At 42.8% G+C, this 24,081-nt stretch overlaps 1 protein-coding gene across 2 annotated transcripts in view; it reads left to right on the top strand.

The window, feature by feature from the left end:
* The first annotated feature begins 765 nt into the window (after positions 1–765).
* Positions 766–24,081, top strand: part of GAN (gigaxonin) — a 28,103-nt gene continuing 4,787 nt past the window's right edge. The window contains exons 1-9 of one of the 2 annotated variants that reach the window (XM_059824994.1): positions 766–934; positions 14,807–14,937; positions 15,811–16,161; positions 16,639–16,856; positions 17,797–17,918; positions 18,397–18,509; positions 19,585–19,734; positions 20,047–20,183; positions 20,662–20,790. In XM_059824994.1, coding sequence (XP_059680977.1) covers positions 766–934; positions 14,807–14,937; positions 15,811–16,161; positions 16,639–16,856; positions 17,797–17,918; positions 18,397–18,509; positions 19,585–19,734; positions 20,047–20,183; positions 20,662–20,790 — 1,520 coding nt within the window. The remainder of the gene's footprint in view (positions 935–14,806; positions 14,938–15,810; positions 16,162–16,638; positions 16,857–17,796; positions 17,919–18,396; positions 18,510–19,584; positions 19,735–20,046; positions 20,184–20,661; positions 20,791–24,081) is intronic. The other variant, XM_059824993.1, reaches the window with a different exon arrangement.

Here is a 24,081-nt window from a genome sequence, read left to right on the forward strand (position 1 = left end):
GCGCAGGGGCCGCGGTGAGCTGCTGGGTTTGCCCCCTCCCGGCAGCGTTGACTGAATTGTCGGTAAAGTAGATCACGGCTTTTGAAACACTTTCACTCGGTGCAAATAGTTTCACTACTTAAATACTGGATGCTGCTAAAGAAAGCGGTGGCAGATGGAATCAAGTCATCTCTTGATGTGCAATTAAGCACGTTAAATATACGGCCTAAAAACTTGCCGACAGTCCTGAAGAAAATGGTTTTGCCTGAAAAGGGCGTATTTCCAGCTGGCAGCTATGGAAAGCGGCACTATCGAAACGAGTCTCGCCGTATTTCATTCTCATCCTCCTACTTTTTCTCATGCTAAGGCCTACGGTTTTCACCTCCAGCTCACGCAAGGGGAAGAACAAATAAACAAGGGCTGGTTTTAGCCGCGTTTTAAAGCCCAGAGGGAGAAAGAGAAGACCATTTCGCAGGCGATGCTGAGCTCTGGGTCCCCGGCCCGCAGCCACGGCGGGCACCCGCCCCGCGCCGCCCTCCTCCTGCCCCGGCGGGCGCCCGCCAGCAGCGCCGGGCCGCAGAGCCAGGGCGCCCGCGCGGCCCGGGGGTGCGCGGGGCCGCCCCCGCTCCCGCCCGGCAGGCGGAGGCCGGCGGCCGGGCGGGGCGGGGCGGGGCGGCGCAGGGAGATGATGTCAGCGGCGGGCTGGCAGCCATGGTGTGAGGGCAGTGATTGAGGCGGCCGGCCCGGCGCGGCTCGGCGCGGCTCGGCTCGGCGGGGCCCGGCAGCATGTCGGGGCCGAGCGCTGTGTCGGACCCCCAGCACCCGGCGCGGCTGCTGCGGGCCCTCAGCTCCTTCCGCGAGGAGAGCCGCTTCTGCGACGCGCACCTGGTGCTGGAGGGGGAGGAGATCCCGGTGCAGAAGAACATCCTGGCGGCCGCCAGCCCCTACATCAGGTACGGCCGAGGCGGCGGCGGCGCGGCCCGCGGCCTGCCGGGGAGGCTCCCGGGGAGGCCGCCGGGGCCGGGCCCCGGCCCCCCGGACGGCGACTCGGCGGGAGGCCGCGCTCCCCGGGGGGGGCGGCCGTTGCGGGCCGTTACGGTTACGTAAGGAGCGGGCTTGGCTTCTTCTAAGGACGGCAGGGTCAGGGCAGGCCGGCGGAGGGGGCGTCTGCCGGCGGCGCCGGGCCGGGGCGGAGCGGGCCGGGCCTGCCCTGCCCTGCACGGCCCTCCCGGGGTGCCCGTCCGGCCCCGGAGTTTGCCGGAGCGCCCTGCGGACAGCGGCGGCTCCCGCCCGCCGGCCGGGACCACCGCGCCGTCTTCTCTGCGTTCAACTGCTGCTTTTTTCAGGCTTGAAGCGCTGTTTAACCCGCTGGGGAAAAAGGTGCCCCCAACAGCTTAAGTGCCACCAAGTGCCCGGCGTAAACGAGCAGCCCAGCAAACGGGAGCTTGCAGCGGCGGGAAGGGAGGCGCTCGGCCGGGGGGCAGCATCCCGCGGCGGCGGCGGCGCCTCTGCCTCTGCGCGACGCCTTCGGAGCCGCGCACCGATGCGCTGTGGCTGCTGCTGGGGTTGGCCGCCGCCCGCTGCACCGGGCCAGCGCTTCAGGGTGACTTTTCTTCTTCTTCTTAACGCCTTTCAGCAAGACCAGGGCTCCAGGTGGTGCTTACGGTTTCCCAAGTGCATTAGCTTATAAATTAAAGAAAAACACTGGTTTGTCTCCCCCTCTCTCGTTCCCTTGTGCCCATGCGATATCTAAGAACATAACTCGGAAATTGCCAGAGGTGTCAAAGCCCGGCCGTGCCGGGAGAGCTGGCCGCTCTTGGCAGCGGCTGTCAGCAGCAGCATGTGCAGTCAAAACTATGCAGTTTGACAGCGAGCGTTGGGGAGGACGAGCTGTATTAGCGCAGTCATGGTTTGCGAGGTGGCCTGGCAAACGGTTTGTCCTGGACTGTGTTTTCAGTGAACCCGCTTCATGAAAGGTCGTGCTGCGGCCATCGGCTGCAGTTTGAACTTCGCCATCGCGCCCAGAGGTGATGAGTCCAGTGACATCAAGTAAAAAGAATATACCTGCCATAAGATTTTTATAGTGCATATCTGTATGTCAGAGAGGGTAAACAAAACATACAAGTGGTTAATTCCAAAGGGTTTTTATTTTTAAGTCCTATCATTTGCAGATAATAAAGACATTAATTTCATCTTAGTGTGTAAAGTAGGAGCAGACCTTTCAGTATCACTTAAATGCAGGATTATCGTAAGTCTGTAGCAGGCTTTTTGTAATGGTTGGGCATTCCTTCCAGTTGTAGCTCCCTGTGAAGTTGTCATAAAATCTACATGTTTGTGCTAGGTGGGGATGGGGAGTCTGTATGCTACTGTCCAAAAAACCACAACCTGCTTCAGTGTCGTATTATCGTTGACTTTTAGGTAATATGGTATTTTAGGTGACCCTTGTAGTACAACTTCAACATTCTCAAGTACAAGAGTAAACTAAAAATAAATAGAATTTGACGTTGGTGATTAACTTTTAAATGGGTGTTGATTGTGGACAGACTTAAAGAAACAGTTCTCTGTTCCGGTTGAGCTAGCAGAGCTGAGATATAAAATTCACAGAGAAGGAAGATCAGCAAGAATCTGCAAAAAGACACCACGGAACCTATGTACTACTAATAATTTTTTTCACTGCTTGTCTTGGGAAGCGGTTTTGGAAGACTGGTGAAAGACAAATCAAAGACATGAAATTGAAATGAGCCATTGATCCAATACTCTTCAAAACACCAGAATGCTTTTTAGGTTGTTGGTCATCATATTTTAGATGACCATATGCCATATCTGAAATGAAGGTTCAGAAGGGTTGCTCTGGGTGGAAAGAGGTCATATTCTTGAAGAAACTGCTGTTCTACTGTGGCCGCAAGATGAGTTTACAGGAAATGTGCAATTTTTTACTGGGAAAAAGACTGCTTAATTAAAAGATATTGTAAATTGTTCTGTGGAGAAGTACCTTTCCACAGAATTTCATCTTTAAGTATTGCATTTTGTTAATCTCTGAAAAATGTACTGGGGAAACATGAGTTAAGCGTGTGTGAGGAGTAAGAGCGCCAGACATAACTACATTAGCAACAAAACTTGCAGTCATAAGAGTTGTGGTTTTTTTAAACTCAAAATTGTTCAGGTTCAAATCCCATGAAAGCACTCATTAACTATGTGTGAAAGTAGGTTACGTGCATTAATATATAAATACGATTAAGTTTTGGGTTTTGGTTTTGGGGTTTTTCTTAAGCTTACTCATCTTTTCTCCTCGGGCTTGTGAGATGTAAAGAACCAAAAATACATGTACCTAGTTCTTGTATGGCACATGAAGTAACACGGTTGTATTACCTACATTTGCAGAGCCTAATTTTTACCTGCTGCCTATCTCTCTTCTTTTTGTTACTCCAGGATCTGTCTCTTAGTCCAGCTGGTCTTCACATTGGGTAGAATTGGTCAGGTAGGTTGCCAGTGTTGGAGCATTATGTTTCCAGCCAGAAGTAATGTTTCAGTGGCTCTTTTTGGAGATAAAATTAATCTCCAGCCTGTACCTAGTCTATGCAAGTCCTGTTTGAGTGTTGTTTTTTCAAATAAAATGATCAATTTAGGTTTCTATATAAAGAGTTATTGCAGGAGACTCAAGAATTTTATGTCCTTGTATTTTAAGGGTAGGTGATTCCAAAGCATGCTGTGGTACCAGAGGCTGTTACACTCTCCAAATGCCAATTGATTGGGGTTGCTCTCATTTGAAAAATTCCAATATAAAGCTCAGAAAAATCCATTAACTAATTTCAGATGTAAAACTTGGAAGAAGAATGAGTAGATATGTGAAACTTAAACTCGGCAGCGAAGCGGTGGAAGTACGAGTTGGCGTGGTGTTTTCTGTATCTGGCTGTGTCGTTATGTATTGTGGCTGTGGGCAAGTTGGTGGGCAAGTTCAGAAGCTCTGTAGGGTTTGCATTAACGCTTAGTTTAGGGTGTGAGTAAGAAAATAAGTAGGCATGGACTTTCTGAGGGGGTGGTTGGGTGTGAGCAGAGTCTGTGTGTGCTGAAGGATTTGTGCAGCCACAGAGAGAGGAGCGTTACCTGTTTTTTAGTTTTGCATGGAAGCTGTTTGCCTGACTGGTTATGAGTAGGACACTTGTAAATTATAGTGATGTGGCTTCCCTCTAGTTATTTGGCAACTGGATTATCCATGCAGCTCAAAAATGGCAGCTTCAGCGGGGAGAGGTCGAAAGATGTGAAGGGGATGCAGAAACACGTGGAAGAGTTAGTGGTGTCGCAAGTCCCATCTGCCTTTCTTGTCCATAGGCTAGCTTCTGCAAGTACAGAAAAATAAATAAATGCCTGTTTCATGAATAAACTTTCAGTCTGTGGGACCAGTAAGACTTTTAATTTTTGTGGGAGTTTGATTCTTGAGGTCTTGCCTCAACTGCTTAATGCCAGGTTGCTTGTAGCGCTCTGAGGGCAGTGAGGTCTGGGGTGGCTGTATGAATTCCTACAGAACTGCCTTATAAGTACAGGTTTATCTAATCCCTCTGTGTGCCCCTGGAGCAAATCCTGTCATGTACAAAACACAGAAGTCTTCCTGCATATCTCTAACACCTTGTGGTATGTTCCCGAGCCTGAGAAACGGAGGATTCCTCAGGAAGAGACTGCCATAGGACAAAGTGTGGTTTGGCTCAAAGGGATGTTGCTGTGCATCCCAGAGAAGTTAAATTCGAGCCAGGTTAGCTCTTCATTTTCTCTTCTTGTAACAGATCAGCCAGAAGCCTGCACTTTATTTTAGCACTTTTTGTCCTGACAATTGCCCTAATGTAGATACCATTCTCTTGCCCTGGTATTCAGTTTGTGAGCCTAGTGTCAATTATGGTGGCATACGAGTGCTTTTACCAGAATAAACCATGCTTGCACTAGGAAGTTTGGCATAAGTTGTAGCATATATCTGCAAACCTTTTATAGGATAGCTTTGGTCCAAGTATTCCTGGTATCCTCAACAGTAGCAGCAGATGTTCTCATCCGAACAGATCTGTCATTCTCTGGCATGAGTTGTTCCTGGCCAGCTGAAACTTGCAACTCCTAATATTTTGCTGGCTTACTGTCTGCTTGCCTGTATTGCAGGGAGCATGTGGGAACTACCTTAACAAAGAGGATATTTAAGCTCAAATTCTTAGATGAACTTAATGTTGCTATGCAGGGATTGTGCTGTTGTGTTAGAAACTAAGTTAAGACATTTTTGTTACCCCAGCAAGTTTTGTCTTTGGTTTTCATGCATCTGCGTGAACAGATTACAGATGGGTGTATGTATTCTATGCTGTTCCCCAAGGCTTTTCTAACTTAGTAATGGACCAGTAACCATATTTCATCTTTTCTTCAGGTAAGCATAATGTAGCTAAACAAAAATAAAAATGTAAAATGAAGTTCATGTTATTTTGCATTTACTTGTAAATAGCTGTGCTTCTTGTGGATTGGTTTTGGTCAGAAATAACCTGACAGCATTTGCATCTTCTCACTTGTGCTGTTCAACCTTCTGACATCCCTAAAACATTGCAGACCTTGTAGGACCCTTGCGCAGCCACAAAACCGTAACCTCTCTGCCAGTGCTGAAACAGACTTCCGTGGAGAAGTGGTGGGACGTGTTCCCTGTCGCTGAACTCCTGTCCTTCCCTCTGCGTGCTGGCCCTTGGAGCATTTTGAGTTGCCGTGAAACCATAAGAAGGCAGTCTGCTGAGACGTCGTCCTTGTGTAGGTGTGTCTGTGAGCATCTCGAGGTGCTGGTATGAAAAGTGGGATGGGACGTCCGTTCTGCAGCACACTGAAAAGGTGCGACTTGGCACTTTTTGTTACGCTTGTTAGACAATAAATATTGTGGAGCAAGGTGAGGTAGAAGCCAAAGCGTGCCAGTAGCTTCTGCTGCTTATTTCCTGATACCTGTGTGGGTTTTATTGACATTTATAGAGCACTTTTATAGTCTTTTAAAACTTCTTCTGTGTGGAACTAGTACTGAAGTCACGAACGCAAACCACTGCTGAAGCTGGGAGGTGTTTGGTTGTCAAGACCCTGCGCTCTCAAGTTCTCATTTAGCCGAATCGCACTGTGCTCGTGCCAGGCCCTGTTCCCTCTTCAATGCGCATGCAGGGAAGTGCTCTATCAAGGAGGGATCTAAAGTCATGTCATCTTCAAGGTTTCTTACGAAAAGTTTGTTTCTGGCAGTCTCCTGGAAACTCTACAGGCTGCCCTGGCAGTAGGAAATCAGGCCAGAATTTGCTTCCAGGCTTTTAAAGCTGTTTTTTCAATTAGGCATAATTTTGTTTTGGTTTTGTTTTTTTGAAAATGAAACTAGAATGTCATCTGTGATGTTTTAGTGATAACTGAGTTGTAAAGTCTCTGTAAGTTTGAGAAGCAATAAATCAAACTAGCAGCCTTATCCAGAAACTCTGTACCTGGCATAACTCAGGAGAAGTGCCCAAACGCATGTTATGTTTGGATAAGTAGTTGAGGGGCAAGAGTGATACAGGTATGTTAAAAGCTTATGGTTTAAAAAGGGATTTAAAAATCACTATACCAGGCTTGAATGGGGAGTTGTTAATTATGTTCCTGCTCCAACAAGCCCCTAAAGATGGCCTGAAGGGAGGAAGCAATAAGGCTCTTGCCCAGCTCAAAATAGTAAGAAAATACAGTTGGGCTGCTCCTACACGTCAGGGAAAGGGAGAACTGGAAATCAGAGCATCTTGTTTATGCAGGAGAACTTGAGATGAAATTCTTGGCCTTTCTTTGTACCTGAAGATGCGCAGTTCATCCGCGTGCCTGATGTAAGAGGCGAGTTGGGGTGGAAGGAGGTGTGGCAGCATGGAGCTGCTTGGGATGTCTGCGTAATTTATACTCTGTAGGTTGCCTGTACACCTGCACTAATTGCCTTGTTTGGCAGAACTTTTATTATCAAACGAACCTTTTTTATCAATTATTTTTCTTGCACACTAAAATGTGTTTTGTGGCTGGAGCGGGGCTGTTCGGAAGGTGCTCATGTGTCTGGAGAAAGATCTGGAGTTGAAGAGTCTGGACTTCTTGATTTCTGTTTTGGTTTTTGTTTGGTTTTTTTTTTTTCTTTGAACCTGTTTCGTTTGCATTGGTCTCAGCTGCAGTGACAAAAGGAGCTTCCTCCCTGTGTGGACTGACAAATATGAAAAGCAACTAATGGTTTTGAAGAATTTGTTTCTTCACTCTGTTCAGACCTCTTATCTCGTATATCATACAAAGCTTTTTCTCTGCCCTGGTACCGAGTACCAATGTAGCATCACCTGTACATAGGGGAGTCTCCAGTCTCCTATTTGTCTCCCATATCGCATGTATGCCACGCTCAGTATTTCCAAGAAAACAAAAAAAGAATCACTGTTTTGGACAGCTCCGAAATTGCTTGTTGCCCATCAAGGAAATACGTTCTTAATACCATGTAGTTAGTGGCTGGTTTATGTCCCCAGGCACGTTGGTTTACATCTCCTGAACGACATTAAGCTGCCGAGTACAGCTCTTGTTATTGTTTATGGACGGGGTTAGTACTCTGAATTGCAGACTCTTGGCTCTTCCTTCTTGTGCTGGTGAAATCCACACTCGTTCCTTTTTCCTCTTGGCTGTGTCATCACTTTCCGTGATAGTCTTGCAGATCTCTGTTTTCCAGCTCCTGGTGTGTCTGGAGTTCTGGTGCTTTCCTCCACTGGATTCCCAAAGAAACACAGTGCTTGTCACATCTTCCAGCTGTCCCACGGTACCACTCACGCACCTGTAATTTTGTCCATTCAACTTCAAACTTACTAGCGATTATGAAAATCTTTCTCTCACTCTGATGCTTATTTCTCCCATGTGCTATAAGTGAGGTATAAAAACCTGATTAAACCAAGTTTTCTCAGCAGGTTCATTGGTGTTTTCCAAATATGATTTTAGTAAGTCACAGGAATGTTTGGGTTATTGGAGACACACTACACAGCGTTGCATTTCTTAAATATATTTAATGGGAGGTTTAACAGCATGGGTATGGTACTGTACTTGTTCCTTCTAAAAAAGCATTTTTAACAAGTTTAAAAGTGGAGTTAATTTGAAAGAAGATGTATTTTCAAGTAAGGCACAGTTAATTTCTTGCTTTAAAACTGTATTCCAGAAATGTCTTCCTTTGCTTTTCCGAGAAAGTCCTACTTCCAACTTGAAATCTAATAGGTGTAACACTGCTGTTTAGTAGAAAGCTAAATTTTCAACCCATGTGGACTGGAAATCTCATGAATTGTCTATTTAGTGAGTGAACTTGAGTGTTGTGTGTAGCACAAAAATGGCATAAATATGATACAGATTTAGTTACTTAAGGAGATGAGTGTTTTATGGCGAGCTAGCCTGCTGCCCTTTCAGGAACAGGGATTACATATTTTTTCCCCAACTTTTAAAAACAAAGAAAAAAGAGACCCAAACCCACCTTTCTAAATCCAGTGGCAGGTATTTCTAATACAAGAAGGTACATAAAAGATCTGTGCTTCACGTGAGAAGAGCTGAGTGGCCGACGGCTGAACCAGGTCTGCTCGGCTACACGCACACGAGGCCAAGCTGTGCTGCATGCCACGTACGAGGTGCGTGGCACGAACCATCGGTGCCCAACAGCCAGCTCATCTGCATTGCTTGTGATTGACTTGTTTGTAAGTTCAGCTGGTAGAGTTGGTTGGTTGTTCTCCAAGTCGGCTAAAAAAACCCCGAAGTAAAATGAAATGGCAGGTACTTACTGCTGCTGAGAAGCTCCAAGAGTTCGTTCTTGGGGACTGTGTTCATCACGTGTGTGTTCTGTCTACTTAGGGCTAACTCGCATGTTTAGGCAAGACGTGCTGGTTGAGGGTAGATTTCCAGTTTAGATTACAATCTAGCTCTGGATGAGCTCAGTGTAGTCAGAGTAACTTCAGATTTTCAGGGTAAACAAGCCCTTGACTGAGCGAAGCCCATGAGCCCCGTACAGGTCCCCTGTGCTGCTGCTGAAGGAATTGCTTTGTTCTCTTTCTTATGGGCCCGAGGGGGAAAGCCTTATATTTTTGCCTGACTTAAACTTTCCAGCAGATGAAAAAATTAAGTTATTCCTATTTGTTGTTTCTCTTAAACCAAGCAAAGCAACTTCTGCAGGTTTTTGTGCTGAGCTGTTAGGTGGACTACTTTGCCTTGAGACCTGAAGTTGCAGTTACAGATAATCTTAAGAAGAGAGACATACAAGAGGCATAGCCAAAATCCTCTGAGAGCTGGCACCCTTCGCAGGGTGTGGTGAAGACTGTCTTTTATGTGTGCTGCTAAAGGCCAGGGTGCGACCTCAAAGAAAACCTTCTGATTTGGTTGGTAAATATCTTTTTGGAGGATGGCAGTGGGTGGACTGAACTGCTGCATCATGTTTTTGTGTCTGACCTGTTTAATAACGTGATTATTAAGGTTTTTTGCATGCAGAAAGACCAGCCTTCATGGGAGAAAATGTTGTGGGGATCAAGACAGACAAATGAAAAATACTCACCATTAAAATGGTCAATCCTAAGTAGGACTTAATTAGATTTAACATGGAAAGCTTGTACTTGAAAGACTCAAACCTACATAAGGAAGCCCAGATCAGGAGGAGACTAAATTTACCTTATGTTTGCATCAAAAGCAGAATTTTTAAGTTTTCTCCTTATTGATGCAAAAATCTCAAAGTATTCACTTTTCATTTTTGGGACTGAGTCATCCTTCTGAGCGTGTTTTACATTGGTGTGTGTCTTTGCTGGAAACATTTGTTGGAGGCGTAACTTCATTTTAAAATGGTAATGCTCTCTGGAGAAGGCCAAAACACTGGTGCAGGTAAAGGATACATCATCAAACCCCAATTATACTACTCTTTCGTTTGGAAGGATGGCTTTGCTCCTCTAATACTAAGGTTTGCTAGTGTTGCAATATTGGCAAAGCTTGTGTAGACTAGCCCTTATGGCTAATCTGGGGCAAAATCATTAATTTGGAAAGACAGCTCCTTTCAAGAAGACAAATGTTTCCCTCTTGTCTCACGCAGTTCTGTTCCTGACACCCTGCTACAGCTGTGTAAGTAGGTCAGCAAACTGCATTGTTTGCAGCGTGATGACGTGAGAGCAGGTAAAAGTTTTGTGTTGTAAAGCATCAAAACCAAAGCGTCTGTCTTTTGTTTCCCAGATTTTTTCATTGTTGTTCGCTGTAAATACTGTAAACCTGCTTGCGGTGAATGTGGTCTACAGCATTCTCATTACAAAGGCGCAATCTTTGCAGGCAGATGTTTTCTTCAACTGTTTAGGTAACAAATATACCAGCGCTCTAAGGATTAAAGCATTCCAAGAGTTATACTGTTGTTCTCTTTGTAACTTATGACACCATTGTAGAAATACATGGGTTATCTTTTCATAATAGTTCACAAATAAGGCAGAGGTTTTAAAGATAAAAGTATTCCTGCAGAATTATGTCTGACTCAGGAAAGCAAGCTTTGTCAGTGGTGGCAGAATTATTTGTTTTGGTTTTCATTGTTTGTTGTTTTGTTTGGTTGGGGTTTTTTTAATTATTTTCCCCTCTCCTGTGAAGTGTCAACTGTAAAGCGCAGGGAAAACAAGTTTTCAGACACATGGACCCGTTCTTAATGTGCTTCCCCTGCATCCTAACTGTCCCACAACAGTGCTCTCGCGTGGAATTGGCTGTAAGGTTGGCAGTATGACTATATGTTTTTCTTTGGTTTGTTCTTTTAAAATGAGAGGTAAGTTGGAAGATCCATCTTAATTTTAACAAGAACTGTGGACAGTCTTGAATTTTTCTGTTGGGGTTTTTTTAATTACTCGAATCTGTTTTATGCCATTAGATGTGAATTGTGACTCCTAGCAATATCAACATTTGTTCTTAAGCCCTTGTTTTCAGTTCAATGATTTACCTTGCTTATATTGTTGCTTACATATACAGAAGAGGTATTGGAATTTTTTTCCTTGTTCTGCCTTATGTAGTGTCATTTGAGATGACTCATTAGGATTGTATTCCTTAAGTGATGTGGAAGAGCAGATTCTAAATTTGTCACACAGACAGACAACATCAAAACACAACATAAACCAAGTTGTTCTTAAGCCACTTGCTCAAGATGTAGTATGTGCCAAGCAGTTTTCTTGTCCAGGTACAAGAAGTTGGGGTGAATGTTGTGCATTTATAGAGCATTTTGTTCATGTTACTGAAAGCAATTTCAACTTGCAATGATGATCTTAATTAAAAAATGGAAATAACTGTTTTAAAACATGTATGGAGTCAAGCTGCTCAAAATTAAATTACTTAAGAAAACAGGACAAAGCAGTTGCCTTGTTTTCTTTCCCCCAGCTCTGTATGCATCTCGGCTGCGCTCTGCTCCCAGGTAATGGGTTTTCTGGTTGGCTGTGGGGGTTTTATTTCCTTCTAAATCTTGATATTCTGGTCTTTCGTCTGAATTAAGGAAGACTGAGGCAGCCTTTTCCGCTGTGGTTTGGCAGCTTAGAGTGCATTTAAAGTAATCAGAAGTGTTGTCCGGAGTAGGAAGCTCTCCCGTGCAAGTGTCAGAAGCAGCCGTGCTGCAGCTGGGCACATCTCTGCACCTTGGTTGCTGATTGCCACTTCCAGCTTTCGGCCCCACAAATCGTAGGCTGAATAAATCACCGTGAGGAAGAGCATGGTGGAAAGAAAGCATCCTCCTTCCTGGGATACTGATGGATTGGAAAACCTCTGTGTGAGCATAGCTAGAAACGTTTTTTCTAAAGTGAAATTTGACAGAGGACCAGGGTTAAGTATTTCACAACGTGCTGCCCGCTCTGCCTTTCTGAACTGGAAACAAACGTGTTTTGAAACCTTCTCGTTCTGTCTGTTGCATGTGTTATGACAAGGGTGCCCAGACCTCGGTTTGCTAGCGAGGTGTGGGTGCAGGTAACAGCTGATGCTGGGTGATGCAAGAGGAGGCATGGCTCCTTTGCCCTCTGCTTACATACCTCCTACTTTTTTTCTCTCCTCCTTCAGCTTTAGACTCACATTAGACTCACAATTTTCTATCTTAAACTTTTCCAGTCCCAAACCTGGTTATAATATGTCCTTGCATCTTTTTTTTCCTCCCCTCTTCCCAACAGCCAGTAGCCACCCTGCAGTACTCGACGTGAGTGACAAGGAGTACTTCCAGCTGCCGTTCGGGAATGGTTCTTGTGTCATAGCTCAGAAATCTTTGTACCAAAATAAACTAACTACTAGTTTATTAACTGTCAGATTAAAGTTGTGTGACAGATGTGTAAGTGCTGCTTCTCGGGACAGATGATAGGAACAAAGCTTAGTCTGAACTGGGATGCATTTGCATAAGGTGACTATTTGCCCACCTACAAGTATCTGTAACTTTGAAATCAATCGATTCATTCTCAAAGTTGTTTTTCTGCTTTGAGTTTGTGTTTTGGGCTTGCATCAGTGTTTGGCTTGTTTCTTTTCAGGTTAACAACTGTTGATGCCTGAAAAAGTACACAGTAATTAGAACATCTAGCCTGATAAGACCCAAAAACTCGGCACAACACTTTCTTGTTACTAGGAGGTGTCAGTGTAAAGTCCATGCAATGAGGTGATTTGGCTTGGGTGTGTACAGGTGATGCTAAGATGAAAGTTAGTGATAAGTAGCACTAGTCCTTTCCCTAATCTCCCCATTAGTGCTGGCATGCAAGATGTTTATTACATGCCTTGCATCTGTTTTAAACCCCACTGTGCTTCGGACTGCCCAGGTTCTGTGTAGGTATTGCTGTGTATTTAACCATACCAGTTACTCATAGGTACCTGATACGTATGACGTACAGACACCGTCTGACTGTCTCTCTTTTCCGGTGAAGGAAGCCAGATGTTGCAAACCTTGATACGTTTTCTGTTAATTTAACAGAAAACACAGTTTCATCCCCGGAAAAAAGAAGCAGCTTTCATTACAAACCAAGAAACCCAAAACTCGAGTGTAGTTGGCATAATTGAAATTAAGGTAGTTTGGATAGGCTTGAAAATGTGTGTAAATAAACCTTGGCACTGGGTTAGAGTTGCAAATGCCTCTTGCTCTGTGTGTATAATGCTCTTTCCTTCGTTTGGAGTTGTAGGCATGAAAAATGCACATTCCACATGGGCAAGGATGGCATGAGTTGAGATGCAGCTTGTATGGGATTGCTTGAGCTGAATATTCAGTTTAGAAGTTTTCAGCTGACAAATTGCAAATCGATGTCTGCTATTGCAGCATGTGCTTTATTGGAAGTCACGTAGACTGTTTAGGGAAACAGGCTTAATTTTTCTGATCTCCTTCCAAGCATTAGGAAATAAACAATTTCCTAATCCATATTACATTGTTGTTGTTATTAGTTGTATTATAACTTGTGCTAGGTGCTGTACAAACACAGAATGAAGCACCTTAGCTTCAGACCTCGTACAGTCGTGTGTATGCATCAGAGCAGCGTTATCTCCCGGAGCGTTCTTCTCGCTGGCGATGGGTCTCTCGCAGCGTAGAAAAGCGATGTGAAAACAAGACCACAAATATGATTAACTTCAGGGCTAAAATTACCACCCTTATTCACACTTAAAAATAGCTCCTCATAGACTAGGATTTTATTTGATGTGAGTTATATCTTATTTTGTGAGAAACTAATTTATTCTGATATGAGTAAGTGAAGCAGAATCTGCCCTTAGCTGAGTTCTATTTATGTATTTACTTAGCATGAGTGCGGATAGTGGAAGACTGCAGCAAACTGGACACTTTCAACTTAGCAAAGCCACAGCTTTTCACATTAAGAAACTAATTATATCTAAGAATATATGCAAATGAATATAAAAATGTTTTAAGGCTTTTCTTTTAATGCGCTGTGATATAGATGTAGATATCTATATATACACAGAGGTAGTGACACAAGTTTTCTGGTCTTTATATAACGTATTCTTTGTTGCCTAAAGCATGGAAAAAAGGTGTTCAAAATGATCTTTCATCTCTTGTGGCTGTTTTCACTGGACTGAGGGACACTCCTCCCTTTTGAACACTTAAAGTTGTCTTTCCTGGAAAAAGTGTTTGCACTAACAGATGATGGAAAGCAAAGCTGCCTGCTGTATTATTATTATTTCCTCATCTTTTCCCCCAGTCCCCCTCCATTCTGTTCAAAGGCACATCAAACTGTTCTGGTATATTTAAAGAAATTGCTCATAAGTGAAGCGTCCACTGATGTGGGTGAATATTTAAAGCTCAGCTGAGCAGCACATGGGCTGTTGCCTACAATTGTGAGCACACAGTTCAGTTACAGCCAGGCAGAGCATTAGGCTGATAACATCATAAACTACACAAAATGGTAATGCAATCCAAATATTTGTGATGCCAGTGTATATTCTGATCACATCTGCTCACTGTAATTATTTTTTTCTTGGTAGCGTGTTTTTGTTTTGTTTTGGGGTTTTTTTTCCACCTTTATCAAAGCAGGTTCTTGTGTTTCATCTGTCAGCAGAGCTGCTGTTCTCTTTGAAGTTCTGAGTGAAGTTTTTGAATGCTTGTGATGAATGAGCTGGGAAAGAATTACTTTGGATGCTTGATGCCGTGGGTAGTTTGCAAGGCTAACATATTTGTTCTGTTTGGAAATGTGATGAGCAGTATTAGAAACTATACATACATCCTTTTCATGCTAATTCAAGGGAGGCAATTTTCACATCGCATTGTAAGGTTTTAACATCTCTGTTATAGCTCAAGTGATCCATAGCTAGCATTTGCTTCTTCAGAAAACTGAGAGCAAGCAATGCCCAGGTTGTGAGCTTATTTTTTTTCTTTTCTCCTCTCTTAGAACAAAATTGAATTATAATCCTCCAAAGGATGATGGCTCAACGTACAAGATTGAACTTGAAGGGATATCTGTTGATATCATGAAAGAGATACTAGATTACATCTTCAGTGGGCAGGTATCGTATTAAAAAAAACCAACCTGGATGGAAATTGAACTATTTGGCAAAATAACCTGGGTTCTAACACTGCTATCCTGAAAGATAAACCTATTGAAGTTCAAAGCTTTGCAATAAAACTTCCACAAAGCGATATATCACGCTGGGGCTGCGCATGTGAAGTAGAGGCAATAGGCTCTGCAGGAGTTGCCTCCGCTCTTGTGCAGCGGGGGAGGACTCTAAAAGAGTCAATGTCAAATGCTTGTATTAAAATTTGTGACTGCCTTCAGTAACCTGCTGTAAAACATGCAGTCTTCGGCAGCTGTAAGAGAAAACTGGTTTGATAGCAATAGAGATTGCGATCGCATCACTGAACATTACAGTACATCAGGCACGCTCCCTTACGGACCCTCGTGTCCAGCTCTCCGGCCACGTGTTGCTGACAGCGTGCCCCTTCAGATCGTTGTGCCAGTAGCCTTAGCAGGAGTTAAAGTTGGTGTGTCTGGTTTATTTGGAACCAGATTGAGATTGCTGAATGAGTTTAACTTTCAGCAGAAAAAGAAAAGGCAGATGTGGCTTGAAATTATCTTCTGGACATGCATTTAAAAAAAATTATTTATTTATTGCAGCAAAATTCATTTTAGGTTCCCAGATTAGATGAGCAATTTTATGGTTACTTCAGGTGCAAAATTCTGCTTGACACTTCTGTCAATCAAACGCCTTTCCACCCCTGTGTTAATTTATAAACGTGTAGTAGTCATATCAACTTCTTGTAATTTTTACACTGGCATTAATACTCCATTTTTCAGCCACTGAGAATGAGTGTAATGAATGCGGACATGTCATGAAACAAATGAGTGATAGTAGCTATAACTTCTAAATTAATTCTTGCAGATCAGGCTAAATGAAGAAACTATCCAAGATGTGGTACAGGCAGCTGATCTCCTGCTGCTTACGGACTTAAAAACTCTCTGCTGTGAGTTTTTAGAAGGTTGCATAGCTGCTGAGAACTGTATTGGTATTCGGGACTTTGCACTGCACTATTGTTTGCATCACGTTCACTACCTTGCCTCAGAATATCTGGAAACTCACTTTCGAGATGTCAGCAGCACAGAGGAATTCTTGGAACTGACTCCTCAAAAACTGAAAGAAGTGCTGTCGATGGAAAAGCTCAATGTTGGAAACGAAAGATATGTCTTTGAAGCGGTGATTAGGTGGATTTCTCATGATTCAGAATCAAGAAAGGTCAGGACATCCAAATGTTTGTATTTTGAATGTGACCCAAATCGGTGTGTTTATGCTAATTGGTGGGAACTTGAAATAGATATATTTCTTTCAGGGCTAATCTTGCACTTACAGAATTAGTTGAATTTTGCCTGAAATGCAGACAGTGGGATTGCAGTAAAAGGGTGAAAGCTGCGTTGATGATGTATCATCTGCTGTCTGTATTATTTAATAGGCATTAAGGAAAAAAGTACCTTTTTGGCATTTGATGATATAATCTTGCTTTTGTAGAGAGAAAGCAAGGAGCACGTTTGTAGTGAAACTTTGATGACTTGATGCATTTTCTTAATAACATTGTGTTGTAGATTTTGTTATTACTTCCAAATATCAAAAACACTCTTAAGTTTTTGTTAAATATAGAAGCATCTATATATACGAGTGCCTTAATGCTGCTCTGTAAAGTTTGGGGGATTTTCTGGCATTTATCTCTTTCTGTAGGTTCACATGAAGGATGTTATGTCAGCAGTGTGGGTTTCGGGCTTAGATGCAGCGTATTTACGTGAGCAGATGATGAGCGAACCACTGGTACGGGAGATCGTCAAAGAATGCAACAATATTCCCCTCACGCCGCCCCAGCAGGGAGAGGCGATGCTGGCCTCCTTCAAGCCCCGGGGCTACTCGGAGTGTATAGTGACTGTTGGTGGAGAAGAACGAGTGTAAGTATGGCGTGGCATCGCAGGTCGTCACAACTGGTAAAAATACACGTCTAGCATTCATGGCACGTCTGAAAACACAGAGGGGAGAGAATATGGGCACCTAATGGGCTAATTACTCTATCATTTGAGTTTGGTTTTAAGTTGGTCAGACACATCTAAAATACCTTTGTGAATGATTCAGCAATAAATAATTATTTTGTGATAATTTTCTGACATTCAACATGTAGTAGACTTAGAGTAGGACGTGGTGTTTGTTCAGTAAGTGTTGGCTGTTTGTTAGGTTTTTTTAACTGAATAGACTTTACTCAAAATAAGCACAGAACATTGGAGAAATACTTTTCTAAGGATCTCAAAAGCATCTATAATAAATCTTAAAAATCATGAACATGTGCTTTAACTGTTTTGTTTATAATAGCTGTGGTTCCAAAAAAATAATCGTTATTGGTCCATCTGACATGCCAGGTGAAAATTCGTGTTCCACACAATAATCCCTTCCTTTTCTTGAGTACCTCTTGTGGTAGAGGGGAGAGTTTTGTCCTGTTTAAATAAGTTTAGCACTTAGATGTTTGCTCTTTATAGGAGTGTAATAAAATACTCAAATATCATTTTGCACATCAGTTTGTGGATCACTTTACTCAGACATTACTAATACTCTCTATCAGTTCTTTACAGTTTGTTCAAAGTTCCTTCATAAGAAACGTTACAGGCAGATACAGTACAAATGAAGTGCATCTGGTTTTTATGTCTCCAGTCTGTACAAAAATAATATTTGCACTTACTTGGTTTGGGGGTCTTCTCCTTATCAGAGAAATGCCACGCTTTATGAATATATATTAAATCATGAACAAGCAAGTTTTGGACACAAGTTGTTAACAGTGAACTCGTAAAACTCTGTCTTGTCTTTCTGTTTTTGTTTGTTCCCTCCCCACCCTGTGTTCAGATCACGGAAACCAACCTCAGTGATGCGGTGTATGTGTCCTCTTTATGATCCCAATAGACAGCTCTGGATTGAACTTGCTCCTATGAGTATTCCAAGGATCAATCATGGAGTATTGTCAGCAGGTAAAGGGGAACTTTCTATTTGTAAAGTCAATATTATGAAAACTTACCAGTGCCTCAAAATCTGAGATACAGCTTATAATAATATTTTAAGACTGACAGCACTGGGGTTATTTCACGCTTCCCCTTTGTCTGCCCAAAACATTACTTGATTCTGTGAAAATCCCTGTCATCTGAGTGTCTTAAAATCACTATTCCCGCAACATTCTGTGGGAATCTGCTGCATCTGTCTCTCCAGGAGTATTTAATGTTTTAGGCAAATTCTAGTTGCTGCATCACTGAATATGTTGAAGAGTATCTGCAGGGGTAGACTTGAGTCCAGACATAAGTATGTGCTTTACCTTCTCCAGTCCAGAGTCTGACCTGTGACCGGTCTGAATGTCTTAGTGAATTCCAGGATGCAGCTCACCAGTCATGTTGTCTTGCTCAGTGTACAGGTGTGAGTCCTGGTTTTAAGATCATGTTACATTTTGTTTTACAGAAGGATTTTTATTTGTGCTTGGTGGTCAGGATGAAAACAAGGGAACACTGAGCTCTGGAGAGAAATATGATCCAGATACCAATTCTTGGAGTTCCTTACCACCAATGAATGAGGCAAGATCACTGTCTAACTGTTGGGATTTAAGTTTTTACTTTGGCAAAATATTCCTTTTCTTCTGCAAAATTTTATTCTGAATCTCCAGTCATTTGCATCTTACGCATTCAAAATCATGCTACAGACTGACTTCTGCTTATATCCTGTTGCTATATACGTGTGGTCTGATACTGACTGACAGATGTGGAAAAACTAAACCAGTAGTGAAAAGCTAGCTGTAAAGTTGAACTACAACATTTCAGGAATTTCATAATGAATCAGTCATACGCTTAATGCGTATGCTGGCCTTCTAAAACAAGAGAACTCTTAAATGGACAAAGGGATCGGACTGTGCAGAAGGGATGGACAGAGGACTGGCCAACATGCAGAGCTTGGCTTGCACAGGCATATTTAGGTTTGGGTTGAGTTGGTGCTTCCTTCTTCATACTTGCATTCCATCAAAAAGTAACTTTATTATTTGTAAACATATATCCTTAATACACCTGTGTTTTTATCTTCTTAAATCAGCGTAGGGTGTTTATTAGGAAATTGTTGTTTGCCACAGGAGTTTCCTCATTACAGTCTCTAGTTGGCAAAGGCCTGTAGTTTTGGCCACGTTTGTAGTTACGATGCATTAAGTTTACTGCTTACTATGAGTAAGACTGTATGATACATTATGTTTCCTGTTTACCGTGAGACTGAGGGTAGCAGTGCTCCTACTTACAAAACAGAAGAGCTGCCTTTTCACAGATAATGGGTCTCAGCTTTGCTGCTGTAGAGACCTAAAAGCAACAGCTTCATCGTGGAGACCACTGCTATGCAAACTGAAATACGGCCAAGCTCTGTTCTTAGATTTCTGTGCAGTCTCTTTGGCTTTTGCTGCTCTGTCTTTTTTGTTTTGTTTTGTTCAATAAATGAATAATCTTATTCTAGAGTTTAGGGCTTCACCATTTAAAAAAACAAAACAAAATAAAAAAAAAAGAGACTTAATACCAGTATCACTTTGCAGACAGATATGCTGAAAAAACGATTGTATTGATTTATTCACAATGGCAGTTAATATTTTACAATGTTGACTTTATTGATATTCCTTAGGCACGACATAATTTTGGTGTGGTAGAGATTGATGGAATTCTGTATATTCTGGGAGGTGAGGATGGTGAAAGAGAGCTAATCTCTATGGAGAGCTATGATATTTATAGCCGGACCTGGACCAAGCAGCCAGACTTGACCATGGTTAGAAAGGTGAGAGCCACATCATATGTTACCGCATTACTTATTGTTAAATAGTTAATGCCAACGTACATCTATGTATTTCAAGCTCTTGCTTCAAGTAGAAGCTGTAACAAATAATCTCGAAATGAGAGAGAGCAGCTTCTTTATTTATATACCAAAACAAAACTGTGGCTGAGAATTTTTAAGCATGGCATTGTTTGACATGCGGTACAGGCAGCCCAAATACATATGTGTGTGTGTATGTGTATATAGTTAGTTTTGAGCTCTCGATACTGTGCATTTGTGTGTAATTTTAGATGTACTTTTTCTTTTTTCCACAAGATTGGCTGCTATGCAGCTATGAAGAAGAAAATCTATGCAATGGGTGGAGGCTCCTACGGAAAACTCTTTGAATCTGTTGAATGTTATGACCCTAGGACTCAGCAGTGGACAGCAATCTGTCCTCTGAAAGAGAGAAGGTGAGTGAAAATGAAGGGGAACTAGGGTGCTGCGTACAACCTTTTTTAATACTTTCATGACAGGAAGTTGTCCTTTCTCTGATGAATCCCTGAAGATGGCTGTCAGAGGCCCTATGAGTTTCACCCTGTCTTTCTGAATCACGGTGGCCTGTAGTTAACGCATGGCTGAGTAAAGATAAAATACGCTCCTGATGTTACAATTAATATTACCCTGATACAAAATGAAAACCAGTAATTGTAGTTCAATTCGAACTTTGATTTTGACCAGAGATAAATGCTTTGCTGTTTTGTTCTTTTACATGCTCTGAATTAAGTGCTTACAATTCATATTCATGACTCGTCTAATCTTGTTGAACATATAAGGGGTATGTGTGTATATAAATTTCAAAAAAGGTAAAAAAAATGGAGAAGGTGCAGCAGGATATATTAAATGGTTTTGATATGTTGCTTTTTTTTTTTTTCTTATTTGGATTCTCAGATTTGGGGCAGTGGCCTGTGGAGTTGCCTCTGAGCTTTATGTATTTGGCGGGGTCAGGAGTCGTGATGACAGTCAAGCCAGTGAGATGGTGACATGCAAATCTGAATTTTATCATGATGAGTTTAAAAGGTAACTTGCTACAGCTATAAACATAGAAAATACGTGCCTGTCTGTCCCTCCCGCTTGCTCCAGTACTTCAGAGCATATTAGATCTTTGCCATGCATCTCTCTACTCATTTTACCTTTTGGTGAAATACACTCCTGTATTGGCTGTTACCAAATGTCCATCTGCTTAGTGGCACGTCCCTCTAAGATGCCAAGCCTAAACTCCTGGGCCACCACGTCAGTCTTGAGTGCCCCTGAACACGAGAAACACTTTGATCATACAGGTAGTTTGCCTGGTTCTTCTCCTGCACCCTGCAATTTCCCCACGTGCAGGGTACTGCTGCCCGCCACCCACACTCATGCCCTAGGCTCCTCGTGAGTGCTCATGGAGGAGCAGAAGTATGTATAGGGATGCTTCTCCATGATCCAGTCCTGTCTCCAGGGATTTGCAGCTTAGGGAATTCCTACGCTAGAGATAAGAAATTTCATGCATTTTTGTTCCAAACATTTATAGCTGATTGCTTTTTGAACCCATGTAGGCTTTTGCTATAGGAAAGACGCTATGGATGCTATACATTCCACAGCAACCTTGACACGCTGTGCATGGCTAATCTCCTTTTGTTTGTTTTGAATTTGCTTCTGATGACTTCATTTGTTATCTCTTGGCTCTGGTATTGGAATCCACCTTACTACATGTGGTAACTATTCAAAATGTTACATTAGAATTTTGTGTATAGTCGCCTTACTCTCCAGTCATAACTGACCAGCTTTGGTTCCTCCAGTATTTTTTTTTTTCTTGCATATAACTATAAATTGGATGATTCTCTTTTTTATAAACTAAATTGAAATGAGACTTTGGTCAGATGTTTCAAGGCTTGTTGACAGTGGAGGATATTAATACATCTGTATTACAAGTCAAGACTGATTTATGATGTGGCCTGTATGAAAGCACACAGAAATAGAATAGTAGATGTAAGTTCTTTATATAATTTTCTTGCAAGATGTAGATGTAAAGAGACTTTAATTTCTGTATCAAGAGGTCTTTTGTGTTGTTCAAAGTGATGTCCATCTAGCTATAATCAAAGGAAGCTGGAGAAAAAACACTCTTTAAAGTGGTTATAGGAAGCAGACAGATAAGAAAGGCTATTGCTGCTGATGCTCTCTAGCGTTTTCTAGCCCTGTGGGGGTGTGGGGAAATGCTAAAAGCTGATGAACTTTTTGGCAAGAGGTCTTTGAAAGGGAATGAATTCTGGAAAGAAGTGCTCCCTTATCTCCTGCTTGCTATTTTTAGTTGATTTGCCTGAGATATTTCCAGGCTGATTCTGTTCTTCAAAAGGTGGTATGTAATAGCTCGTGATTCCTCACCAGTGACTGTAAACCTGTTTCACTGGTTGGTACCGACTGAGCTTTCGTACAGTGGAGTTTGGAAGAGCTCGGCGGTGCCAGCCTGGGTGCTGCAGGCGCGTCCTTGGTGCCACCTGCTGACTGCAGCACAGGCGCCTGCCCGGCAGCACTTCTGATGTCTGCGTTTGCGTCTTGGCTCGGCGGCGTGCCAGAGGTGGTACAGGGTTCAAGTACAATTTAAAATCCAGTTGCTTCAGGTCTTGTTCTAGCACCCCGCATGTTGTGCACATGGCACGAGGGCCGTGCTGGCACAGAGGCAGGTGAGGCAGCAGCAAGTAATCCCAGTCGTGCGTTGCTGGAGGAGACGTGCGTTGAGGGCTGCTGAGATGTTCAGACTTCGCCTTTCTGCTCTGCCACTGCACAGAATTTGAGCTTAGAAATTTAACTCAGCATATATTTGTGCTGGCACTGCAGGTGTTTCACAGGTTGCGTGTTTCCCTTTGGAAACGGAGGGCCAGCGAAGACTGGGACGATGGCCGCTGCTTCTTCTGCCGCGAGTGCCGCTGGCTGGGGTTCGTGCTCCCCGCTTTCGGAAGGCCCCCGCTTGCAGCCCCGGGAGGCAGAGGGGGTGTCACTGGCCAGAAGAGGGTGCAGTGTTACCGCCTTATGTTCAGGCACTCTGGCTCGTGGGGTCTAACACTTAGTCCGAATTTCTGTACCCTCCGTGCTGTGCGGGATGGATGCCTTAGTCACTGCCGCAGCCGCCCTGCGAGACCTGAGCAGTTGTACCTATGTGGAAAAGAGAGAAAATAGCCATCAAGGGACTTCCCTTCAAAATGCAGTTAGCAAATATTTCTGCCTGCCAAGTACTGAGACAAAATACTTTGTTGTCTGGTACTCTTCTTTGAAGTAAGATTGAATCTGGGAAATTATCATAATTTCATTATAATAGTGTTTCCCAAATATCAAATTAATACCAAATGAAGGCAAGTTGACTCTCTGGAAAACATGAGGGTGTTATTTCCTGCGCTGATTCAGAAATAGCAGAAAACAAATCTAAATCACTTTATTTTGAGTGAAGGATGAAAGCTTAAACAATATGCTTCTCTTAAGTCTGTGAAAACTTTATGCTAAACACCAACATGTGTATTTGATTAGTTAAGCAATTCCACTTGCACTGGGTATCATCTGCTCTGCTGTGCATCATTACTCAAGAGTAAAGCGTAAGTGATGCTATAGACTCTAACCACAGGTGGACAACATCTCTCTTGCAGTTCTTTAGTGCATAGATAATGGGATATATACAAAGACTTAGTCTTCATCTTAAACATTATGCGGCTGCTACAAGGTGATTAATTTATAATTGAAAAGTGTGTTTAGGTCCTCAGCAGTAGTTTCTGAAACAAATAAAGGTAATTAGTCCCCTTCAAGCCAGCAGCTTCAAAAAGACGTCATGAAGGATATAAGCACCTTCAGACTCGACAGCACATGTTCTTTTTGTAGTGACAGTGAAGGAATAATACTGGAACTGTCAAAGCTGAAGTATCACGTTGACAGCATATGTGTATATTATTGCCAGAAGTCCAAGTGTTGGGTTAAGAGAGATTTGTGAGGAATATGTTTGCAAGGTCATTTAGCAGCAGTGGGTCAAAAGCACAGCATATAAATGCTAGCAGGCTCAAACCAAAATTCATAGTTTTTTTTAATGGTTACATATCAGTATTGCATACTTCCTAATGAGCTACAGACTTTTCCAGCTGTTTTTAAGTAAGTGCAGAACTCCATCATGTTCACCTTCCTTTTGAATGGAAAGAACTTTTTGTACTGTGAGTTCAGCCATCAGATATTGGTTTACAGGTATGTGCAGCAGTGACACGTGTGTGATCTGCATAATTTTTCATATGTACCTTAGCTCTCATTACCTGAGAATCCAGGATCTAGCATCATCCTAGGCATCCCGAGTCCATGAGG

This window comes from Gavia stellata, chromosome 15 (assembly GCF_030936135.1).
Source record: "Gavia stellata isolate bGavSte3 chromosome 15, bGavSte3.hap2, whole genome shotgun sequence".
NCBI lineage: Eukaryota > Metazoa > Chordata > Aves > Gaviiformes > Gaviidae > Gavia > Gavia stellata.